General features: G+C 37.1%; 1 protein-coding gene across 5 annotated transcripts in view; it reads right to left on the bottom strand.

The window, feature by feature from the left end:
* MECOM (MDS1 and EVI1 complex locus) overlaps nucleotides 1–25,215 on the bottom strand; it is a 640,330-nt gene that overhangs the window by 52,739 nt on the left and 562,376 nt on the right. For 3 of the 5 annotated variants that reach the window (XM_011994345.1, XM_011994346.1, XM_011994348.1), the window contains one exon: nucleotides 6,774–6,908. In XM_011994345.1, coding sequence (XP_011849735.1) covers nucleotides 6,774–6,908 — 135 coding nt within the window. Of the gene's footprint in view, nucleotides 1–6,773; nucleotides 6,909–9,515; nucleotides 10,831–25,215 lie in introns of those variants that run through there. The other 2 variants (XM_011994347.1, XM_011994350.1) reach the window with 2 other exon arrangements.

Here is a 25,215-nt window from a genome sequence, read left to right as displayed (position 1 = left end):
ATTGAAATAATAGAGAAATGTACTCCCAGCAAAATCTGTACTGAGAGAAAACCTTTTCTGGCTATTGGTGTCTTTTCACTTTGAAGTTAACAGTTGATTTCTTCCTCTTCCAGCTCCCAACATTTGGCCTAAATGCTTTATCTTCTATATCTTCATTCAATTTACTAGTCTGAAGACTAGGAAAAGCTGAATGGAAGTTCAGCAATTGGAGGGTCGGTAGGAGAGGAGGTAGGTAGCAGCAGTTTGCATGTTTGAACAAAGTCAACATTTCATATGGACATATCTGTCAGTCTTGGTACTGCAGAGAGGTGGCATCAAGTCTACAGACACAATATATGCAATAGGAAACATAGTCTGGACTCCTGATCTATCCATAGTCATGTGGGAAACTCCAATTCAGGAGTGATGTAAAGTTTAATAGGAGTCTCTGGAGGAAGGATGCTATTATACATTCTGAGCCTAATTAATAAGAGGTAAAGAGAAGTGTCTTCAGCAGAGATTGATGACCGAACATAAATTTGTCCAACACTATGGAAGCTTTCTCATGGCTAAGCATTGCCAAAGCAAATCACGCTTAGTTTCTCCAAAGAAAAAATATCTTATATTTGTCTTCAGGGTCACAGTCTAAAGACAAGAAAATATTAATTGAAAAAGATCAAGTGCTACCTTGCTATATCCCTTCCTAAATGAAAAATATGACTCCACGAGACCAAGATACCTTTGGTGGGGGAATTTTTTCTTCTCCACATCTTTATCTCTTTGTCAGTAACATGAAGAGAAAACCAAGTATAACTTATTGAATGAAACAAAACAGAGAGAGAATTGTTAGTTCTAGTTTGCATAAATAGGGCAATTGATAAAGATACACATTATTATACACGAAGCTTACAGCGTACCCAGCCTGAAAGCTTTGCAAGATGTGTCCTTAAATAACCTCTGAGGGTCTCTCTACAGACCCCCCAAAAATATCCATCAGCCACCTGTCTTTAATGTGGTCATTTCATCTGACTGAATAAAAACTGATGATCATTTGGAATGATTTCCAAACCTTTGGGAAGAGTTCCATCATTACATTATAAAGAAGCTAAAAAGATCATCTTTGGTGTTTTACTTGGCTGGAGGCTTCTCTTGTGTCCTTGACCAAAACATTCTCCTCCTTCATGGCTTGTAAAGCATTCTTATGACTTTTTTATGCCATTCCAGAAATAGCTACAGTCTATTGTGGGTGTGATGCTTTGCGATCTTCCTGAATGAAAGGTGATACATACATGCAAACACTAATTACTTAAAATGTGCACTTAATACTTCAGGTCACCCTCTCTTTCAACTTATGCAGTTTGTGAATCTTAACAAAAATCCTAGTGTTATGTCAGTGCTGTGTCCTAGGCATTGTTACATGAAGGAAACTTCATTAGGGGCAGGGGATGAGGTGATGTTTGTTTTACGATGTAAAAATCAAATGGCAAACTATGTTTGAAAGAGTTTCATCTTCAGGTGAAGGAAGTAACTTGTCAGCCAGACAACATCCCCCCAAAGTCAGCTTAGGCACTGTTCACAAAGCCAGTCTCTGGGTATTGCCAGCTGGCATTCATCTTAAAACAGCAGAGCATAACTTTGGTATAAAAGTGGAACTTGACTTAAAAGCAAAGCAAAGAAAATGCCCAAAGCCAATAATAACTTTAACATCAAAAGAAGTCGTACAAAATGTGGACAGATATCCTTGTAAAGGAAGAGCAAATTAACAAATTACCTGACAGTAGACACAAACATTTTTAAAAAGTGTAAAGAGGCTAACAAATTACATTTTTGCAGTATACATAGCTAATCTACCTTGCTGTTTTGCACAAATTGTACTAATTGAATGATGCAGGAAAGTGGATTTTTTTCATAGTAAAATCCAAACAAAATAACAATTGAGCCCATAATAAGCTCACAATAAAATGCTGTTCTAGTGTCACAGCAGTCTGATATAATCATTCACGTGGACCTAAGGAGAGCGAATGCGGGGTGCCACATCAGCTATGATCGTCCTGGAAGCAGTTAAAACTTTATAAGGTAAAGCACAAACGAGAACAATGCCTGTTCCAACTGAAAACACTGCAGAGTCTTGTTGCCGTTCATTAACCACAAGGGAGCTGGCAGAATCCTTAAGTGAATTCTGACTTTGTATTCTCTGAGGGGCACTCATTCTTCTGTATCTCATTTCTTCAAAATATACATCAGGCATTAGATAATCTCTTATCGACACATTTCTTTTTATTCAGAGTGAACAGCAGACTTCTCTTATTCTGCTTACTAAATGCCAGCTGTCAAGGGCCTACTTAAAAATGAAAGGACTTATCACCTTGTGTAAATGACAAGATTAATAATGTCTTGGGTTTCTGAGAACTTTATTCTACTATTCTACTCGTAGACCATGTTAGGGCAGGCCAGGAGTTTGAATAAAATTGTGTTCCTTCTTATGATACAGAATACACACACACTTACATGTACAAAACATTATCCCAAAGTACTCGCCCAGATCAGTCTAACTATCAGTGAAAAGGCAGGTTTCATTTAAGTCTAAAAAGTCAACTTACATAAATTACATTAATTATAAGTGGAAAGGCAGGTCTCATTTAAGTCTAAAAAGCCAACTTAGGTAAATTGTGTCTTAGTGACTCTCTGATCATTACCAATATGTTTTCACTACGAAGAAGTATTAGAGTAAAGCTGTTGTGTCCAGAGAACTACTCCATTCAAGTACCCAAACTTTGTGAATCTATTCAAGCATGAGAACTGGCCTTGTTTGAGGTGGATGGGGGTCTATGGGTAGGTAGCCCTGGTTCTGATCCAGGCGAAGGGTATATGTGGGGTCCAAAGGAGACTTATCAAAGGATGGAGAGAGAGGTGAGAACAGAGTGAGACCGACCAAATCTAAAGCAATAAGTTACATCCACCAATCAAAATAGTTTGTAAAAGTAAGATAGCTACAAGACTTTAAAGGAAAGAATATCTAAATAACCAGTTTTCTTCTTTAAACAAAAACAAAAACAAAAACAACAGTAAATCATGTAGATGTTTGGTCTACTTCACATTAAACACATGGGTGCTTCTGTAGTAAATGAAAACTCTGAATAATAAAAAAAGAAATTTTTATGCTTCCTCTGTATATTGGTCCTGTTGAGGACCTAGTCTGGAAAGAGATTTCCTCAACCAACTCTCTGCTTTTGCTCCTACCCTGCTCTGCCTTTCAGGGCCAGTTCTTGCTCCTGAAAGCAACCCAGGATAATTTCAGGTTGTTAGAATGTAAATATTTAAGCATTGTCTGTCTCAGTAAAAATTTCCAGCTAAACACTGTGCCACAGTCTTAGAACTATGTAGCATTGTAGATAAATTTTAAGGGAAAATAATTAGAATGTCAAGGATAAAGAGACTTGGGTATATTTAATGGATCTACTATTTTATGATTTGAGTGTGACTGTGACTTAATTTATAATGTCTCTGGTGTAGCTTCTTTCATAGAGATAAATTACTGTAGTTAATACATTTTTTCAGGAGTGAATAAAGATATCAGTCAGAAGCCACAGCTACTTAGAAATTATGGTTCAGCAGTGATGTCAATGTTTTCAGAATGTGTATCTCCAAAAACATCACTACAATAATTTTGGAAGCATGAAATGAAAGAGATGTCTAAAATCACAAAACTTGAATCTTTCTAGGCAGCACTGACAAGAAAGAAAGCTGCCACAAAGCTCATTCTGTCTGAAAAAAAAAAATTCTGAAATGAAATAACTCACATAAATCTGCTGGAAAATTTAAACTCAGGAAAATTTACTTAAGTAAAATGCTGGTAGAAAGATATGGGGAAGTGGTAATTGGGTGGCTTTCATTTATATTTTTTTCTGATACAAAATAGATTACATCTTTTATCAACTTTACTTAAAAACCAAAACCCATGCTGTTTCTAGAACTTCTTCACCCACAAAGAAATCAAATACAGGTTATCCAGCATACAACGTTTTGCTTGTCCTACTACTATCAACCTGTATTATAATCTTAGCAACACATTTATTTTATTTAATATGGCTCCTCTACATCATTAAAAACTGATCTTAATTGATTAAACTTGATCTTTTAACATTAGAATTTTTAAAAATATGTATCTTTGAAAAAGTACAATTTATACACTCTTGTTTTGTCCTGGGTAATCTTTTTCTTTCTTAGTTAGATGACCTAATTATTACCATGACTAACGTGCAATTGAAAGCTTCATCTCAAATTCCTTTTTTTTTTTTTAAGAGTCCAGGATTTATACCTGTCTTGTTCTAAAATTCATTTGATAAACTTTATCTGTATCTAAAAATCAGAGCAAAGAGAAACACTTTTTGTAATTTCTTGTAGAGCATTCCATTTACTTTTGTGTTATACAGGTGAGTTGATGTCATTAATACTTAATAATTACTCCTATACCAGGGTTCCTCTATATAGCTAAATATTAAATAATACCTCCCACAATGGGAGTGTTCATTATGTGACGAGTTGTGCTTATTCACCATTTGGCAGCTCCTATTCCTCATGGAAAAGAGAGCAAAAAAACAGACCTAGGGAATCTCTTTAGTCAGCTCTTTTATCATGTACCTAGTCCAACATTCACATTTCAAAGTTGTCTAGAACTGCTAGTTTTAATTGGATTTTAGAATATTCATATGTGCTTATAGGTGAATATGCTTATAATATATGCAGACACTATTTGGGTGTCTGTTCCCTTTTGTCTTGTCAATTGGGCTAAGAGTGATTGTAAACATCTACACGTATCATACAAATCTGACTTTTACTTCTGACTTTCCTCCCTTGTTGTTTATGGATGAATTTCCTTGAATTTCACAATTATATTATTTGATATGCATTTCTGTTAGCATCTTAGATTTCTGTCAGCATAATATAGAAGTTAAAAATTGCCACTTAGGAAAAATATGTGTCTAATATTGTCCTTATCTGTTTTCCCAAATTAAGTATTTTCTCTGATTCTCTAGTCAAAATAAGTAAACATGCTATTCATTAAGGCATAAAACTGGCATTTTTTTTTAAAAAAAATGGGATTTTACAATGTATATTTCAAAAGTAACTCTGGTAAAATTATAAATGCCTACTTTAATGAGTAGCCTAATTCATAGTGAGAAACAGGAAAACAGTTTCCCTTTTTTAATGCAATCAAGATTCCCAATAAGAGTACATTTATTATAAAACACTACACACATAAATATTAAATGAAAAAATGGCTGCAAGTAGACTTAGATTGCCTACAAGTCCCATTCTTAAATCATCTTTTCACTGATTCTACAATAGTTTTATCTGTCTAAGGAAATAGCTTCCATTGTCAATAAATATGAATAGCAAACAATTATTATGATATAATTATATTATTTCATCTTAAAGCTATAATTTGAGGTCCTCCAGTTCCTTTTGTAAGGAGTATAACATTAATTCACTCACAATACCTACGTATTTCCCACATCTACAAATAGTAGGTGCACAAAAAATATTTGTTGTTGATGGCGACAGTAACTCATATGATAGACAGGATATTTTCTGCTCACAATCAATAGCTAATTTAATAATGTTTTCCCCTGTCAATAATTCCTCTTGTTTTCTTATGGCAAGGAGAAAAAACAATTGATTGGTTTACTATTTTTGATATATGTTGAAGATTTTTAAATGATTTCCATTTAAACTTAATTTTACAATTTACTACCTCTTACACAGTTTAGTCAGTAAAAATTATCTGGTAGCTGGTAAGATGCCAAATAATAATCTCACAATAATGAATGAAATAGAGTCTTAGACCAATTGACAGTAGCTTTATTTAAGTTTTCAATTGGAAACATTTAATTTAAACTATTCCTTTTCTTGGGGATGATTTCATAGTAGATTTGCCAAGCAACCACTTCAATATGGTCTTTGAAACATATTTGATTTAGGAAACCATTGGGTTAAAAGAAATAAACGATTATAACATAATTAAATTCTAACCCAACAATGTTTATAAAACAAAAATTAATGGGCTGCATTTCTTGTTATTTCAGGTATTGTCATATTATATTACAAGATTCATACGCTAATTTTATTAAGTGTAAAATATGTTTCACGATATTTTCATGATCTTTATTTCACAGTTATTGTTATTAAAGTCAACCTCACTTCATGGTCCTCCATAATGTCACAAAGCAATTTCCAGCAGGGTTACTTTTAAACTTTTTAACATATACCAAAAAAAGTATTTTAATTAATCTAAAAGTAAGTGTTCTCATTTATAATTAGGCAAATCAATATAAAATGCATAATTAGATAAGTCCACACTGATACCATGCATATAGATTTCAAATAAAACCTATATAATATTTCAAGTATATCACTTCCAATTTCTGCATAAATTCAGAAGATGTTCTTGATTAGCTCAATACCTTTCCTGAATGTACCTACTATGATAGCAAAGAAAAACTGAACAGTACGCAGTAATAATACTCAGTTTTAAAATCATTCAGTCAGACCAAGAAAACTGGTGCATTTATGAAGGATACTAGTACAAAGTGAATAGACTACCCAAAGAATGTAAAGAAAGTAGTACTAAATATGACTTTGTTCAGAATTTTACTTATATTTGTGCATTATCTTTCACAATATCAACAAAGAGGCCACAAGGGTCTAGTGCAGTTCACTGTTATTTTTATTCTTCAGGCTCCACTGATACTTTAGTGCTCTCAAGGAAAGACAAGAAAATCCTTACAACATACCTGATCATTTATCTGGCACGCAACGAGGTTGTGCTGATCATAACAGCCAGCAAATCTAATGTACTTGAGCCAGCTTCCTACATCTGGTTGACTGGCATCTATGCAGAACTTCACATTGTAAAACTCATCTAAGATCTGGAGGGAAGAAGATGAGAACAATCAATTGTCATATTGGCCCACTCATTAAAATAATCAGTTGTTTGAAAATATTTCATTGAAATGTATATTCCTTCTTTGGATCCTTAAAAAAAGTCAGATCACAGGCACATTAATAGAGGGGAAATGAGAAGTTACCTTGAAAATGACAACACACTGCTTTTTTTTTTCAAAGGAATAAAGCACTTGCAATTTGTTACAAAAACTGATTAATTGGTTTCAAAAATGCTTATTTTCATATGCATAAATTAGTGCTAATTTTATCCAATGTGATTTTTACAAAAAATAATAGTGAACAGCATATATTAACATAATATTTCTAAACATTATAGTCAATATTTCATATTTATATAGTCTCATGTAAGCATATATTTTCACATTTTTGCACTTTAATTTAAAAACTTCCATCTAATTTTTTTTCATAGTTAGCATTTCATCACTATGAAACAAATCACACTCTTAATTGAAGGAGATAATAAGATTTGTCTTATAGGTGCTTCTGACCAAACTAAAGGAAAACAAGTTAAAATAATCGATTCGGAAACACTCATGCAAAGTATGGCAAACTCAGTTAACACATGTCAATGTATGTTTCAATATTTTGTCTAGTAAGCAAAATAACAAAGCTGGCTCCTTGTGAACAAATATAAAATATATTAAAATACTGTAACGAACTGCCATCATTAGGTATACTTGTACCTTGTTATTTTTCATGAAATTTTACATTTGGCCCATCGCAATGTTAATCATTAGTTAGGACACACTAAACAAAAATTGAAGAGGGAAACTTCAATTTTTAAGGTCTTGTGTACTTAAACCAAGTTATTCTGATTCACTAACAGCAATAATGTCTTAAACATCAATATTAAAAGCTGAGAGTTGTTGACCTGATGGTGAATACTACAAAGCCTGGTAATGTTATGTCAATCAGTTAATACAAATGAGGAAGTTTCCTATCAAAGACTAAGCAATATACCTAGAACAAAAATTATTGAATTAAATAACTCCTACAGATCTCTGCTGTATGCATACCCACATAAAAGTTAAGATTAAACTCTTGAGTACTGAGACCAAAAGCAATTTTGCATAGAATTCAGGCAATCACCCAATTGCAGATTCAAGTCATTAACTCACCATATACTTCAAGAAAAACCCAGTGCTCTGAGCGCTTTAGTCAAGGAGCCCTATGAATAAGCCTTTGGCCATTAGGAAATTGAAGGGCAATAAGTTGTCCCACAATTTTAAAAAGAAAAATTAAACGTAAGATAGGGATATTGCTAAACACACACACACACACACACACACACACATCAAACTCTTCTTTTTCAAGGACACCTCTTCACACTAACAGCAACAAAAGTGTACACTTAAATATCCTTTCTATTAAGAGGACAAATTCTAAAAATTTGTTATAAGTAAAATTACAAACTTCAAGATGTTACTTCAACTCTCAGTGCTGAGTAACTCAAATGGCACTTTGAGATTTCCCCCCATCCCAGATGTTGAGAAGGTACATAAATAACAATAGCAATGCACATTTTTAAATAGTAAAAAGTTGGAGTTTGTTGCTGGGTTTTGTTGGTTTGCTCAGTCTGTTTGGTTTCTGGTTGATCTTTCGTTGTTTGTTTCCTTGACTGGCAGAAAAAAAAAAAAAAAAAGGCAGTTCTCCTGACGCACCAAAGAAATATTTAATAAAGCCAGTGAAATGCAACACTAATTCCATTTCATATTTGCAGAGAGACGTGGAAAACTTGTTAATTTCAAAGTCAAGAAGCATCCATCCCCTTAGCTTTCAAGCATTCCCTTTTACAGGGGCAGGGAGTTAAGTATTACATATACTGCACATAAAAATTGTAGGTGTAATTTTATTCCGTGTTAACATTATTAGCATTGCCACTGTCAACAGCAAAATTAATTTTTTAAAAGGTTCATTTCCAAAGAATGTCTTTTTACATAATCTGTTACATGATTATTCAAAGATTTCACCATCATATTAACATTCTTCCTCTCAATATTATTGCCCCAAGACAAAAGCTTAGCTTTCTCCAGAAACGTTTGCCCCCTGGGTGAATTATTCACTTTTGATTTGCTAGCAGAACTGCATTTGTCTCCCAAATGTCTTAATCGTGTCGGAAATCTCTAATAAAATAAAGTAACGACACATCTTCAGTCATTTCATATAACACACTCCTGTGTTTTTAAAAGCTGTCAAGCTCCAAAGATAGCTTTAAAAAAAAAAAAAGGAAAGGAAAAAAAAAAAACCCCTTTAGGTAGACTTTAGAGAAAGGCCCTTTCAAAAAAACCAACAGCAAAAGGGGGAAAAAAAAATCCCCATAATCTAGCCAAAGGGTCCGAATGTGACTTTCTCGCGAAGCAGCACACGATGTTGGACAGCAAAGCTGTTACTTGGCAAGGTGGAACTCGGCCGAGAGCGGCTCCAAAGTCGCGTGGCCAGTGCCAGGAATTCAGATTTTGGCAACCGCACCTTGTGCGTCCCCGAAACCGACGGACAGAGACACACGGAGGGAGGGGAAGGAGGACAAGAGCGCAAGGAAAAGAGGCCGACAAGTCGGCAGAGAAACCCACCGAAGGCCGGACGACCCACCCCGGAGACGTGTCCAGACCGCACCGTTTCGCAGGAGGAACAAGGAAATCGCCCGGCTTAGCAACGTAGATAAGCAGCAGGGCTCCGCGAGACTGCGGGCGAGGAGGAAAGAAGGCTGGGGGCGGGGGGCGCCCGTAGAAACGGTGCCCGGGCAGGAAACTGTCCGAAGTGACAAACTTTCACATCGCCCAGACTTTTTTTCCTTTTAAAGTGAGGAGTTCTCTTACCTTTAGATTTCTATGGCCTCAACTCAGCAATAATAGGCAATCACAGAAGAATCAAAATAAACAAAATAAAATAATCAGCAGCCCCCAACGCTCCTGCACGAAAATCCTTTCAAACGATCCCGAGCAACATTTCGAGATGTTTAAAAATAATAATAATAATTTTTTTAAAGCCTCGCGTCTCGATTTCCAAATGGGTCTCTGACAACTTTGTCCGTCTCTAGGATCTGCTCTCCAGCACCACGCGTTTCGGATTTATTGTCCGCCAACAGTGTATTTTTAATACAAGAAATGAAGTCTTCTGTCGTCTGGGTGACCCGGGTTTGGTGTGTTTTGGCTTTTTCCCCCTTCCTAAATGAGCTCGGAGCTATTCCTTCTGGTTCACATCACCTCCCTCTTTTCTCACTTTCTCTTGCTCTTATCAGCCCGATGTGTAATGAAAGTTATCTGAAACCCACTAAAACTTCTACTTCTCCTTCCCAGTTCCAAGGGGGGGAAACAAGCAGGAGGAGGAGAGTTTGAAAAGGTGGGGGGCCTGGGGAGGCGAGGGGAGCTCTATCCCCCTTTCAGATCCTCCGCAGCGCCTTCGCGGGTCCTGGACCCTCACGGGATCGTCCCCTTTCGCAACTCCAAGCTCAGCCGCCGGGTTTCTATTTCATGAACTGTCTCTTTAAAGAGGATCTGCTCGGCCATCCAGAAAGAACCCGGGGCGAGGGAGAAAGGGAGCTATCTCCCGCCGCCCAGAGAGATCTGATCGGAAGCCAGACGGGCTCCTCTTTTAAATTTTTAAAGTGACAGCAGCCTCCTCTGGCGGGAGAGGTCACAAAAAGGTCGCCAAGACCCAAGTCCTATAGGGACAGACTGATTATGGATGCACCATCCCCCTTAAACATGTAGATTTCTCCGGGTAAACAACCAATGGGGAGATCTCGCCAGGCAGGATTTCTTTCCCCAGGGAAATAGCCTCTGTTTCGATGTCCTGAAAGCACAAGTGTGGTGTGTGCGTGTGTGTGTGTGCGCGCGCGCGCGCGCGCGAGTGTGTGTGTGTGTGTGTGTGTGTGTGTGAGAGAGAGAGAGAGAGAGAGAGGGACAGAGAGAGATGGGGGATGGGAGGGATGGGGAAGGGTGGAGAAGTGCTTTCAGGGGTGTGAGGGTGTGTGCACCGAGGCGGAGGGGGCGGGGGTGGGGGGAGAGGTAACGCTGGAGGGGGCGAGGTTAAAGCTTAGGGTATAGGGACGCTAGTTCAGACTAAATATAAATACTTTAGAAATTGTCAGAAAACAGCAACCTCAAGAGTGAAAAATTGATATGTACATTTCCAGTTTTCCTCTAAGCATTAATTTTTTTTTAATTGAAACTCACACTCTAATTTATTCCCTTCCTTCTTGTAGCTAGGTCAGGAAAAGGGCGTGCAAAGTTTTCAGATCATATTTTTCTTAAAAGATATTTTAAAATCTGAAAAACTATTGGCATATAACCCATCCAAATAGCGTATTATGGGTTTAGAGAGATTGATAACTGTCTAGTGAGTTTTTCCCATTTTATCTGATACATTAATTAAAACACCTTGAACGCCAAAAACTGCAATAAGCAATTTGACAACTCAGATTATTTTTGAACTTTTAACATCATAAATGCTGCTTTTAGTAATCGGCACTCTCCTATGTTTGATAACTTTCTAATATACCTTGGGTACATTTAAACCAACACATTGTAGAAAAGACATTGGAAGAAAGAATACAGGGGATACATAGCGAAATAAAAGGGTCTACAGATTTATTCATGACCAACTTTGTAAGATTTAGTAAATCCCACTGGCTAAATGGAAGTTAACGCGTTTTTATCACAAAACTCCATTCATAAAAACAAATGGACAAAATCCAACTCCCCAGCTCAACAATGGAAAGTAAAGCAAAGTAAGCGAGTCTAGGGACACTTGCGGGGGAGAGGTGGGGCAAGAGGGGCTGGAAAGTGTGCTGACGGTTAAACTTTAGCTGCAAACGGAGTAACACAAGTGCCACTCACTTTTTGTTTTCTCCAAGTGCAAATAAACGTGTAAATCCAGTAGAACTATATTTCCCCAAAATATTGATTTAAAAACAAAAATAGTAGCAAAAGGGAGGGATTGGAGGAAAGAAAATGACGAGAAGTGGTGACTAATTCGTTTCAGTGGCCTGTTATCTGTGACATTGAACTGTTATTTCAGATAATGGCCATTGTTTGAGAGAAAATCGCACAGCAGTGGTAGGTAGGACAGGAAAAATCCTTTGTAAATAACCTAAAACCCGGTCAGATATTCCCATAGAGTTGGGCGTTTGAGAACCTTTAAGAGCTCCGGGTTCGTGGCCATTGATTTCCTGCCCTTCCTCAACTTGCCCATTGTCGGAGCCTTTTTTTTTTTTTTTTTTTTTTTTATTTAGCCATAAATTGGACCGGTTCGAGCTATGAGCTGTTCTATTTTCTTCCTGTCAGGATGAGGGATTTGTTTTATGATGCATTGTGTATTAAATACAAGTAATCTGGGGAACCGATTGCTTCAGACAGTGCGACCTGATCAGGGGGTCTGGGAGCTCAGCGCCCCAACCCCTGCCCCAGCCCTGCAGCAACCCCCCCACCTCCTTGCCCTTTACAAAACTGCTTTCAAAACGAGGAAACGTAGATAGGTAAATAAAAGGTGGTGTGGAATCATTGGCAGGTCCTGGCTAAATTAGGATTTCGTGGAAAGGGCCTCCGAGTTTTTTCCCCTACATTGGCTTCGGGTGGGGGGAGGCGGAGCGACTTTCAAGGTCTGGATACTTGCAGGTACGGCAGGACGCCGGTAGATGGCATTGCGCTCCGAAATAAAGCGCAGCGCCGGCGGCTCCAGCCACCCAGGTGAAACCGCCTCTGCCCGCCAGGCGCCGGCAACCCCGCTCTGCCTTCCGCCTCGCCCGCCTTTCCGCGTCCTCCCGAGCTTCACAACGGGAGGAGGGCACACTGCAGTCCAGGCCTGCAGACATCAGCCTGAGCGAAGGCTATTCCTACGTCTGAGCTTCTCTTCCCCAAATATAACCAAGAGCGAACGCTTACCCTCCGAGACCTTGGAAGATGTACCTAGAAGAATGGAGAATTTATTGCATCGTCATTATTATTATATTAATATCATCATTATCGTCATCATCAGTCTTGTTCTCCACTGAATAAATTGTGAAAAAGACTAAAGGAAATCATCAGAAGGACCTGGGCAAAGGAAGCTAACAGAACACTAAATCTTAATCTGTGTGTGTGTGTGTGTGTGTGTGTGTGTGTGTGTCTGTCTGTCTGTCTGTCTGTCTGTCTCTCTCCTCTCCCCCACCTCATCCCACTCCCTTTCTCCTTTGGGTATATAACAATAACTTCATGTAAAGGAAGAGTCATCTCACTTTTTCTTGACACAACTTAAAGTTTAAAGATAGGGTTCTGAAATCCCACAGTAGTTAGACTGGCCTTGTTTCTCATGAAAGGAGCTTCTTGCTATTTAAATAAGAATTCTTTAGAAGACCTGATCCGTCTTCCCCAATAAATGAATGAAACAGGAGAGAAGGTTAGAGGAAAATGTTTTTGCAAGGGGCTTGCTTCTCCCCCTGTGAGCTTGCTTTCCATCAGAAGGTTTCTAAAACTATAAATAAATACAAGGAGCCAAATACCATCACCAATTCCCTTTATTCCTTGGGATTTCTGGTGAAATCTGTTTACAGTAGTTCCCAGTTACAAATTAATCTGCAAAAGCCGCTGTCTGCTCAGCAGTAATCAGTACCATGCGTGTTCTGCAGTGTTTAGCAGTGCCCTTGAAATGGGCTATTAAAAATAATGGTTTTACTATAATCTCAAACCAGCTTTAATTTGCAAACATGTATCAGGACAGATGATCTAAATATTAAGGGGATGGAGTAGGAGAACAAACTATAACAAATGTATAGAACAAACTATAACAAATGTATAGCTTCGGGGAAAGCAGAAAATGGAATGATTCATCAGTGATGTTTAAAAAGAGAACCAGATTTTAAAAACATTTTTCCAGAAGGAATGATTATTTTTTCTTTCTTGTTCTGTTAATTGTTGTTTACCGGGAAAAGGGCATTGGAAAATATGAGGGTTGAGTGTGAGCTGATAGATTTTCTGGGAGTTGTAAAGATCCCCCTTTGGCTGATGGCAGCGCTGGGGTGGGAGAGGTTAATGTGTTTTCTTCCTGGTTTGAAAAGGGCATAAACCCTCCTCAGGCCCCTTCCTTCCTTCCCCAGCTGTGTGGATTGCAGAATCTTTAAAAAGCCCAAAGATTTCCAATAAGGCCACTGGCTCTACCTTCATTGTGTAACTGTTTATTTAAAATAAGTCAATATATTAGTTAAAGCAGTAAGAAGTTAGTGCTTCAGTATTCAAGTGATTCCCACAAGACTGTAAACTGATGCCTCTTTTAAGCCTTAAACTTCATGGTCGTCCCAGAAGTAAAAGTTCTGCTAATGGAGACCCTATGGGCATGGTACATTCCAGCACATCATTAAAGGAAAGAAAAGCAGTCCAGCCAAAGCCAGATGAAATGACTGCACTGTCCACTTTTAATAGGCTTCCTGTGGACAAACAGCACTGTAACACTCTGCAGAGGACAATATTTAAAAACAAGACAACTTGCTGGCAGTTTTCAATACCATAAAGTTAATAAAGTATGTTCCCATTCACCCTGACATTATGTTTTTAGTTTATAGAGGAAGGCACTTTATAACCTCAGTCTAAGTTCCCTTAATTCTGCAGCTTTGAGTTTCTTGAGGTGGCTAAATATACACTAAACTCCAAGCCTAACATTTTTGTTTTAACATTATTTTTCTGTAGCTTTTCAAGAATGTACATGTGCATTTTTACATTTCTCAAGTGGAGTTTTATTCATTGAGATTCTGTTAAATCCTGTTTCATATGGTTCATGTCAAGAAGCATGAAATAATCTGAGAAAATGACATTTGGCTGAACAATAAGTGCCTGCTAATTAAATTAGCTTCGTGTATAGATATTGATGTGTGTTTAAAAAGAAAATCAATGCTTCCTTTTCCGTGTCAGAATAGGATTTTGTAAAATCTTACCTAACCTAACTGACACAAAGATAAGAAATAATGTAAGTATGTCTTTTAGGACTCAAGAGACTTCCCACTAATTCATATATAAATATTTCTCCCAATTCGTCTTTTCTCCTACTCCTCTAAATTCTCTACCACCCACAATTTCTTCTCCCAAATCTTTTTATTTAATACAGTAAACTTTGTAATGAAGCATGACCTTTAGGCAAGATAAACTAGATCAGAACACCATGAAATTTAAGGTAATATTCTGTTTCTGTTTAATTTCAATACTTTCTATTTTTTAATTTAGTAAGTATTTTGCAAGCTTGATTCTCTAAGCATGAATGTGAATTCTGTGATGCTTTGATCAGGCAGATCCAGTGAAACAGTCCAGCACAATACAAATTTACCAACAAAAATGCTGTGACTGTCTATAGCCCCCAACACGTATCACCACTGCACTGGAGAGAGATTACTGGTGACTCTTGGTGGACTCTGCCTTTTTTTTTTTTTTTTTTCTTTTTTTATCTATTGGGGTGTGCCGTTAGAAAAGAGGAAATTAAAGGTTAAAAAAAAATGTAAATAAAAAATTTCCCTTGGTCTGGAAATGGGCCCGACTGAAAGCATGTTAATCTCCACCTCAGTAATTTGGTTCTCCAGGAGAAGACAGAAGCCCTGCTGCTGTGCCCTGCACTTCATAAATCACATCTTTATGTGGACAAGGTCAGGGCACCTAACAGCTCAGACATGGGCCTTTGCAGTGGCTCGAGGATTCAGGCATGTTTACTCTCCTATTCGGCTCTCCGAGGAGTAGTCCAGCACGCTTCTAATTACTTTTGATTATTTTCATTTGCTGGGGTCAGTCTGGCTTGCCAGGACTGCTGGAGGGTTGATTTCCTACAAATCTTGATGTCTTTGTGGGACGGCACTGTGTGCGTTCAGAATTAGCACCCCGTTATTGTCCCTACAGCACGGGATCCTTCATAAATAGACATGGCGATAACAAAAGTTTCCCCAGTGAACCGTCACCGACTTCCTTTCTTATTAATTAACTATACAAGCATAATCACCTAGCTGATCTTTTCCCAAAATGCCAAAGATTTTAACAGTTCAATATTTTATAGTATATTTGGCCAGAGTGAGAGCGGATTTCTTTTTTGCTTCATTTTAAAATATATTTAGTAACGACCAGCAGTTCTTCGGAAACTAAGATGAAGTACTTTGCTGAAACAGCTCTGGTGAATAAATTATTACACTCAAAAGTTTTATTTTTCTAAACTCCAATTAAGGTTACCATATTTAAAATATTTTTTGCTGGACTATTTTGATGTGTTTCAGTCCTAAGCTATGATGCTGAGTGGTTAATGCACAGCAACAAATTTATACCAAGTTTAAATGAAAATATCATGATAAAATAAAAATGTTAATAAAATACTGTAAAATTTTGGTAGCAAAATAGAGACAATAGAGAAATATTTCCCAAAAGTAGAGATGTTTACCTCTTTGATGGATATTTATTACAAGATATATTCAATAAATAAATGATGAAAAAATAAATACAAAAACTAAGACATTCACAAAAAAATGCATAACATATCAGTCTAGTTGTTCAGACAATTGGTATTTTTATATCACTAGGAAAAATTACTATTATCCTTTTATTTTATGAAAGGTAACTTTGCTTATGATTATCATTAGTCTCAAAAGGTGAAATCCCTCATTCTTTTTAACTTTATACTAAATAAGTGAGGTAGTAAGTGCTTTTGGAAGAAACCTCAACTCTATAAGGAATTCATTTTTCATTATTTTATTAATTTTAATTAATTCAATCTTTCAATATAGTATTTAGCACATTATGCAATAACTCCAGGGTCAGCTTCTTCCCTTGAGCTTTAGAAACACCATTTGAGAATACTTTTAGACTCATAATCTTGTGGGGAAAGTTTGTTGGAAGCTTGATTTTCCTCCTGTCTCCACGCCTAGCTGTGTACCTTTGGGTAAGTCACTTAACCTTTGAGTAGGTTTCCATGAAAGTTTCATAATATCAGCCTATTACGAGTGTTGGGAAAATAAATTGGGTAACGTGAGTGTGAACTGCTCTGAGTTTATGGGAACAGGTCAAAATACTGTAAGTTTCACAGTATTTGTGTTTGTGTAATGGGTTAGAGTAAACTTACATACATGCACAATAAGGAAGACAGTCTGACCTATACTTTGGGGAACAGCAAAGTGTAAGTATTTTTGTATCCTCTTTCTTCCATTCCAGTGTCAGTTGCCCTAATCCTTACCCTGACCTTGGAAGGGAAGAATTTTAAGAAAAATGTTTTTTTTCTCTCAAGCTGTGCTACCCATGAAGATGTCCATCTCTGTCTGGCTTGCAGCTGAGTTTGTTCTGTTCTACCCACTGTGTTCTCTGCCAATCAGTAAGAGAGAGTATTCTGAGGCAAAGGTGGAATACCATTGAGTTTCAGAGCCCTAGAAACTAGGGTAAGAACACACACATACACACCTTGGACTAGTTTTAAGTCAATAATTGTTACCAAGGCCAGGAAATTTATTCTCTACAATGTCTCCTGGTAGGTAGACTTTAAGTACCAAGAGGACAGGAATTGGGTCTATCTTTTTTGCCCCTATTGCCCAGAGTCTACCATAATGCATGACATCAAGTATTTAGTAGATGTTTGTTGAAAAAAAAAGTGGATCAGGTCCTTCCTTGACTTCCATTCTCACCTAGTTTGAATGCCTAACTTGGATGCCTGTTACCTCTAGTCTGAATTATTGCAATGATCTCCTACCAGATCCTCTGACCACCATTCACTCTCCCACCAGTTTAAAGTCCTTGATGTTAATCCTCTCAACCATCTGCTGTTACTTATTCCCTTGCTCACAGTTTTTCAGTGAGCTCCAATTGCCTAACAATTCAGTATAAATTCATTCCATTTTTTTTTTTTTTTTTAGAATTCAATGAGGCAATGTACGTAAATCACTTAAAATCATGCAGAGGATATAGGATGTAGTCAATAGAAAATAGCTATTATTATTGGTATTGCTATTATAAGTTTAATTGCTATCATTATTATTGCTCAGCCTATAATTTATTTTGCCTTAGTTATCTTAGATAAAATCTTATCCATCCTTCTAAACCAACCAATTTTTATGCCCGCTGATTTTTACCACCCAAGCTTGACATTTTCATCCTTTACCCCAAATTATCTGTGCTTCTCTCCTGGTTTATAGCCAGTTCTTCCTTACTTACTGGTGTGTCCTTAATGCTCTTGTCCTCCTAAGGACCACTGTAGGATTTTTAAGGGCGGAATCAAGTTTTGTTCCTACTGACATCTTCAGTAGCAACTTTTCATCATAAACTAAACTGTCTTTGAGCCTCTTTGTAAGAATTAATTATGGCTAAGTGTGTGGGGAATTACTTTATTTACATCCAAGCAAACTTGGTTATTTAACACTATTCCCCCTTAGGAATCAGTTGATGCAGTGATAATTCTCTTTCAGGGATTTAGAAAGGAATTCCTACCACTGCTGCTTATCCAGATAGCACAATATTGCCATACTCGCCTCATCTCATGTTTCCATTTCTTTACCATCTCTCTCCTTTCTCTGGGCACAAATCCTGGACAATATCTTGGACTCCTCTTCTTCCACTGTCCCCAATAAATAGTCATTGGTTCAGTTGGTCTGTTAAATTGTTTCTACAGGAAGCTCATTTTCCCACTGGCACTGGTCTAGTGAAGGCCATTGTCCTTTTAGGCCTGAGTTTTTGTGGCATTTTTACACCAAACATTAGTCTTCCTAAAAGAACAGAGTTATAACAATGCTTTGCTTTACCTAAAAACAAAAGGTAAAAAGCAAAAACCAAAAGAAAAACTGCATTAACAAAAACTCCAATGGATCCTGATTTGCTAGAAAATAAAGCCCCTAATCCAATATGCAATCTCCTCCTCTACAATTTGATGTCCAATTTATCTTCTTTCTAGGCCCATTTCCTGCTTGTTTCCTCTACACAAATCTTTAGCACTGGTTAACAACTGGAAATATGAATAGAAGCTCTTGGCCCTTCAACTGCGCTGATATAGGTCCTTCACTTCTCTTACCTCTCATACTGACAGCATTCAGGAGATGAAACAATAGATCAAGTAGGTAAAGTGATAGTTCCATTCATCAAGCTCCTGCAAAGCCTTCCAGGTTCTCTTCCTTGAAATTTTTACAGTATGTAATATTAAAACCATTTACTAATTAGTTATTATACTTAAAATCATTTGGGATATTTCTGTGATCAGCCAATCTGCCTGTAGACTGTTCGATGGCAGGAAACATCCTTCACACCAGCATTTTCTAATTGGTTAGTAGAAAACTTATTAGCAGATACTCCCTGGAAATCGGCTCCGAGGTCAACTCAGAGCTAACTTCACCCAATGGATAAAGATAGCTCCCTCCTGGAGCTTCACGATGAGCACCAATGTACTAAATACTCTTAAGTCTAAAACTCTGAAAGTCTAGGAAGTCCTTTAGTAAAGAGACCTATTTGGCTTATTCAACCAGGCATCATCACAGGTAATTAAGCTTATATGAAAGCCCCTCTCCCCTTCCACTGGAACACCTAAGGAAAACAATTTTGTAAGTAAAGTTTTATATTACTTTGTTTCAGAAAAGCGTAAATATCCCCATACATATATTTTTCTATCAGCTGACTGTTCTCAACTCTTGATAAAAAAAAAAAAAAATAGTCCCTACAAAACAGTCACAAAAAAATAAAGACAAAATGAAGCTTCCACATTTTAATCAACTTGAAATCATTTGAAAAGTCTATAAAGCTCACAAAGAAAGTAGGTTATCAGTAAACTCTAGCCAATTGATCCTTTGCCTGTGAACTATTACAATAGTATTTGAGTACACGACCTGAGAACCTTCCAAAGGAATATGTACAATCTCATTTCAAGATCAACCCACTTCTTCCTATCCTCCCCCATTAGAAGTCCTTCTAAAGCAAAGATTTTTACCATGGCATATTCTCATGCAATGTTTTATATTATTTAGATTTTTCTTAATAAGATTTGGCATTATCTAGATATGCATTTCCCTAGGAGAAAGAAAAGCAGCAGTGAAATCTCCATCTAAGGATGCCCGAATTAAACCTTTAAGAATTCGCCTTTTTTCCAGTTTTTGATATTAGATTCATGTGTTACGCCTGCCCATGACTGTCTAACCACTAAACTAACTAGACATGAAATCAGATGGCATACAAAATTACAGGAATTTGATCTTTAGATAAACCACAAACCTTGATGAACTAATGTTGTTCCAGATGAATTAACTCATCATCCTGAGAAACAGAACATTTCATAGGAGCGAACACACAGTCCTCTCTGCAAAGAGCACTAATGGTTGTGAGGCTGTGATTAATTTGTGTTCTATTGAATATGCTTGCTTCTATTGAAAGTACACCTAAAGAGGTATACACTAAAGGAAGGAAGAAGGCTTAGTCAGGCAATTCTGCCCTCAGAATAATTGCCCCCCTCCAAATCTCTGATGGCTGATGCTGCATATTACTTATACTTGGTTATGATGTCTGTTACAGAGTTAAGAAACAAAGAATGTGTTAAGTTATTATCAATGATTTCATGAAACATTTATCCTTTCTCTATGTTGGAAGTCCTAAAATTTCATTTTACTATTTTAATGACTGTAGCCAAACACTTAAAAAATAAAGGTAACAACACTACAGAGTCAGAAAAGTATGTTTAGTTTATAATCCATTTAGTGAGTGTCACATCTTATGATACATATCAAATGGTAAAATGTCAAAATATTCCAATAGCAATTAAAGTACCAATACAATCTCTATATCATTGTGAAAATATGGACATTGATTTCAGCGGTAGCTTTGAAAATATCTTTCTGTAAATTTTGTTGAGTCAATTATTCAACTTCAAATAAAATCTTAATATAGCCTGTCTATAGACTCCAGAATTAAGTACTGGTCAACTTCCAAGAAGCAGATTCTCAAAGGTATTTGTGTTTTGTATGTAGTTCTTGGCTGGAAAACAAATCCAAGTTTGCTAAGGCAGTGCCCTACAACTAGAAGGGGGAATGCCAGAAGGGACATGAATGGAAATACTTAAAGAGGAAAGAAAAATATGCACCCTGATTCACACATAATTTCTCTCCACATATAATCTGCACTGCCAATTTATAAATAAACCATACAGCTGGATCATGATGTGGAGAACACTGAAATTATGAGCCTAGGAAAGTGATTGAAATGACTACAGGTTTAAAATTTTTAACTCATACTTTTGTCTAATATTACATTTTGCCTTATACAATTTCATATTTCTCCTCCCCACATCCATTCTACAAGAGCAGGCGAAGTTCAAAAGTTCTCAGAAAAGTGTTGATTAATTAAATTTAAATGATTCACTAAGTGTTTTAGCTATGTAACTTTTAAAAAATGTTGTGGTGGTTGTTGTCCATGGAGAAATTACCATAAAACTGTTTATCATTGTCTGTATATGATCTCCTTGGTAATCAGTGTTGGAATATTTCAAGAAAGTCATTACAAAAGTCTTTATAAAAATATATTTTGCTGAATTTTAATCTTGGAAAACACAGTGACGTCACAACATATACACGTTCAACTTACTAATATTCAACTATTACAAACAGAGAGAAATGGAAGGGAGGGAGTATGGATGAGAGAAAGAGGGAGGGAGAATGAATGAGCCTTTACCCAGGAAAGACCATGAGATGGAAACATGAATCATCTGTTTCCTCAAAAGGAATCAGTGTTCAAATGCCCTTTGTACTATGAGTATCGTGTTCCATCAGGTGTGACTCTCGGATTTAAAGGTATGTATTTTTCACACCATGCATCCTCTGAATGCAAATATACCACTTCCTCTGGTGCGCGTCTGAAGCCACGGTGATCCATTCCAACACTGGATGGTTCAAAAGCTGAGCAGAGAAAAATTTTGATTATACTCGATTTTCAACTACCTGCTCACTGTAGAACCTAAGCTCTCAGTAAGATGTAAATACACTGAATTTGGTTTCATTTATGAAAAATATTCCATTGCAATGACAAGATAAATAATTGAGACAATTAGTGTGTTTTTATGCATAGTGGGGTGCAAACCAGCATTTCTGTAATTATTCCCTAACCCCCAAAATTTTTTGTGTGTGGTCCAGGTGATAACCGAGGTTCATGGCTCTCATAACTCAAATCTCGAATCACCCATACCTAGGACGAAGTGCCAGTCATCTGTTTTCACAAACTTCCTGCCTTTCATGGCCTTTCACAGGGAAGGTGATGGGCTGTACATGGTAAGCTGCCATAATGAGGTAGGAAGTTTTCTTCGTAGGGCCCAGTAAACTACAAGCTTCCCCTCAGCAAAAAGGAAAACACTTGGTCTCATGAGCAATCAGTTTCATCCACAGTTTCCTGCTAGACCATAGCCTTCTGATGTTAGAGCCCTCGATGGAGTCTGCTTCTAGTTATGTGACACTGAGTTGCTTCAACTTCTTCAGCCTCTCTTTTAGTATCTCTAAAATTGTGGGCCAGGCATGCTCACGCCTATAATCATTCCAGGACTCTGGGACACTGAGGCGGGCAGATCATGAGGTCAGGAGTTTGAGACCAGCCTGACCAACATAGTGAAACCCCATCTCTACCAAAAATACAAAAAATTAGTTGGGCATGGTGGCAGGCACATGTAATCCCAGCTGCTTGGGAGGCTGAGGCAGGAGAATTGCTTGAATCCAGGAGGCAGAAGTTGCAGTGAGCCAAGATCAAGCCACCACACTCCAGCCCGGGCGACAGCGTGAGACTCCATCTCAAAAAATAATAATAATAATAAATAAATGAATAAAAATAAATAAATAAACAAAATTGCAATAATGGGACTTATAGGAAGTTATTAGGGTTAAACAATTGAGGTGAAGTATATAAAGTACTGAGTGTAATGGTAAATAGAGACTCATAAAGAAGTATGGTACTTGGAGAGATAGCATAAATCCAAATAAAAATTTTAAAAAAGAAGTTTAGGATAGTGACTAACAACACAGACTCTGCAGTGGGGCAGCCTGGATTCAAATCACAGCTTCGCTATGTGCTTGGGGTGTGGCATATTTAAAGTTACTTATCACCTTGGTTTCCTCCTTTGTAAAATGAGTATAATGATAAGAAGTATCTCGTAGGGCTGTTGAGAGGATTAAATGCGGTAATCCACGCACAGCACTTCACTTAGTGTCTATCACATAATAAGCACCTAATAAGCATAAGCTATTATTAAATGGAGTTCTAACTCAATAAAATAGTTGGTACTTTCTACGCAAATACCCTCTGTGGTTTTTTGTTGGTGGTGGATTTTTATATCGCCATCTTTATATAAAAAGAGAAACAAATATTTTGTCCCTTTGATTTATTTTCTGGTTAGTCAGGCAGCAATTTGCTTCTGAGAAACAGATGAAAACATACAGAGACAGAGTAACCAAAATAAATGATAGGAATACAAATTCACACATACAAATTCATAATGGTGTCCAAACACTAAGCCAGAAATCACAATCTGAATGGGGAAAAACATCTTCTAAGAAAGGACTTTTTTGGAGACAGGTGAAAAAACATATGAAGAAAAATAAGAATCTTCAAAATTACACTAGAAATGATATGTTTTTTTAAAAATAAACCTTGAACAGAAATTACATTTGAACGACATTTTCCTCAATATTTGAAGTAAGCTAAATGAATAAGATCTAGTACTTGATAGCACAACAGGGTGACTACTATATTGTACATTTTAGAATAACTAAAAGAGTATAACTGAGTTGTTTGTAACACAAAGAAAGGCTGAATGCTTGAAGTTATTGATAGCCTCCTTTAACCTGATTAGATTATTATGCGTTGTATGCCTAGATCAAAATATCTCATGTATCCCATAAATACATACACCTGCTATGTACCCACAAAAATTAAAAATTAAAAATGTTTAAATATATATATTTCTTCCGAATGTGGTAAAAAGAAGATGAAACATTCACAGAAAAGGAAGGACAATACACAGGATAAGACATTAGTGTGAATCCAGAGGACCTCAGTAGACGCTGTTTGATTTTGGGTGCAAAAATTGTTTCTGCTGGCTGGAAGTTTATGTTACAATAGCAGGACAATGAGTTCAACATGTAAACCAACTTAGTTCAATTTACTCCACAAGTGTTTATGAGGAATCTTCTATATTCTGGCACATCATTTGACACTGAATGTGCACTGATGATTAAGTCATGGTCACCACTTTTAAGGAGCTCCAAAATCCAATGGAAAAAAATCTATTGGGTTGGCCATTGGTTACATACCACACCCTATACTTAGTCATAAGGGAACAGAACCATGCATGGATCCTGGTGAATCACTGCCACTACTGGGAAGACCAAACCTAGTATAAGTGCTGGCAATGGCAGCTGAGCCTCAGCATCCTTATATACAGCAAGAGAGACACAGTCTTATTTTTACATACTTACCTTGACACCACCATCAAAAGGGGTCTGAGACAGATATTTACAAATTCCCTAAGCCAACAGTTCAGAATTTAGAGGATACAGATAGATCTAAAAGAAGACCTAGGACTTTTTTTTCCTGATTAAAAAAAAATACTTACTGGTCACAGATTAAAGACAAACCATTCACTCATTCATCCTCTCCATGTTCCAGGTACTATGTTGATGGTAAAGAGAGAAGATAAATATGCTGACCACCCATCTGTGATGGTTTTAAAATATATTTAGAAATTTTAAAATTTCTCTCCCCTTCTTCAAAAAGTGGTCTAATTCTCCTCACATTGAATATAAGCTGGACTTTGTGACTCACTTCCAATAAACAGAATGAGGAGAAAGGGATGATATGTGAGTTCTGAGGCTTGGTTAAAAGAGTCTCTCTCTCTGTCTTTCTCCCTGTCGTTCATGTGCTGTGAACATGATGTAGCCTGTAGAACGGTCTATGCAGGGAACAATTAGGACCTGCCAGCTATGTGAAAGGGTGGCCTTGGAAAACAAATTATCCAGCCTCAGTCCAATCTTTAGATGACCACAGCTGCCATTTTACTTGCGACCTGATGAAACCCTGGACCACAATTGCCCAGATAGCTGAGCTACCCCCGAATTCCTAAACCATAGAAACTGAGAGCACTAAATGTTTACTGTTGTTTTCAGCCATTCAGTTTTGGCATAATTTGTGATGCAGCAATAGACACCAAGCACACCAGCCAAAGCTCTTTGGTGGATACAGAGAATTCAGTTGCCTGATGTCCTCAGACCATCACAGAATAGCTCTGGGATATTTCCCTAGCCCCCACATCACTCTCTCCAATTCCTTGACTCTTGACTCA

This window comes from Mandrillus leucophaeus, unplaced genomic scaffold (assembly GCF_000951045.1).
Source record: "Mandrillus leucophaeus isolate KB7577 unplaced genomic scaffold, Mleu.le_1.0 Scaffold452, whole genome shotgun sequence".
Taxonomy (NCBI): Eukaryota; Metazoa; Chordata; class Mammalia; order Primates; family Cercopithecidae; genus Mandrillus; species Mandrillus leucophaeus.
The sequence above is the reverse complement of the archived record's forward strand: the minus strand, read 5'-3'. Positions and strand labels throughout refer to the sequence as shown.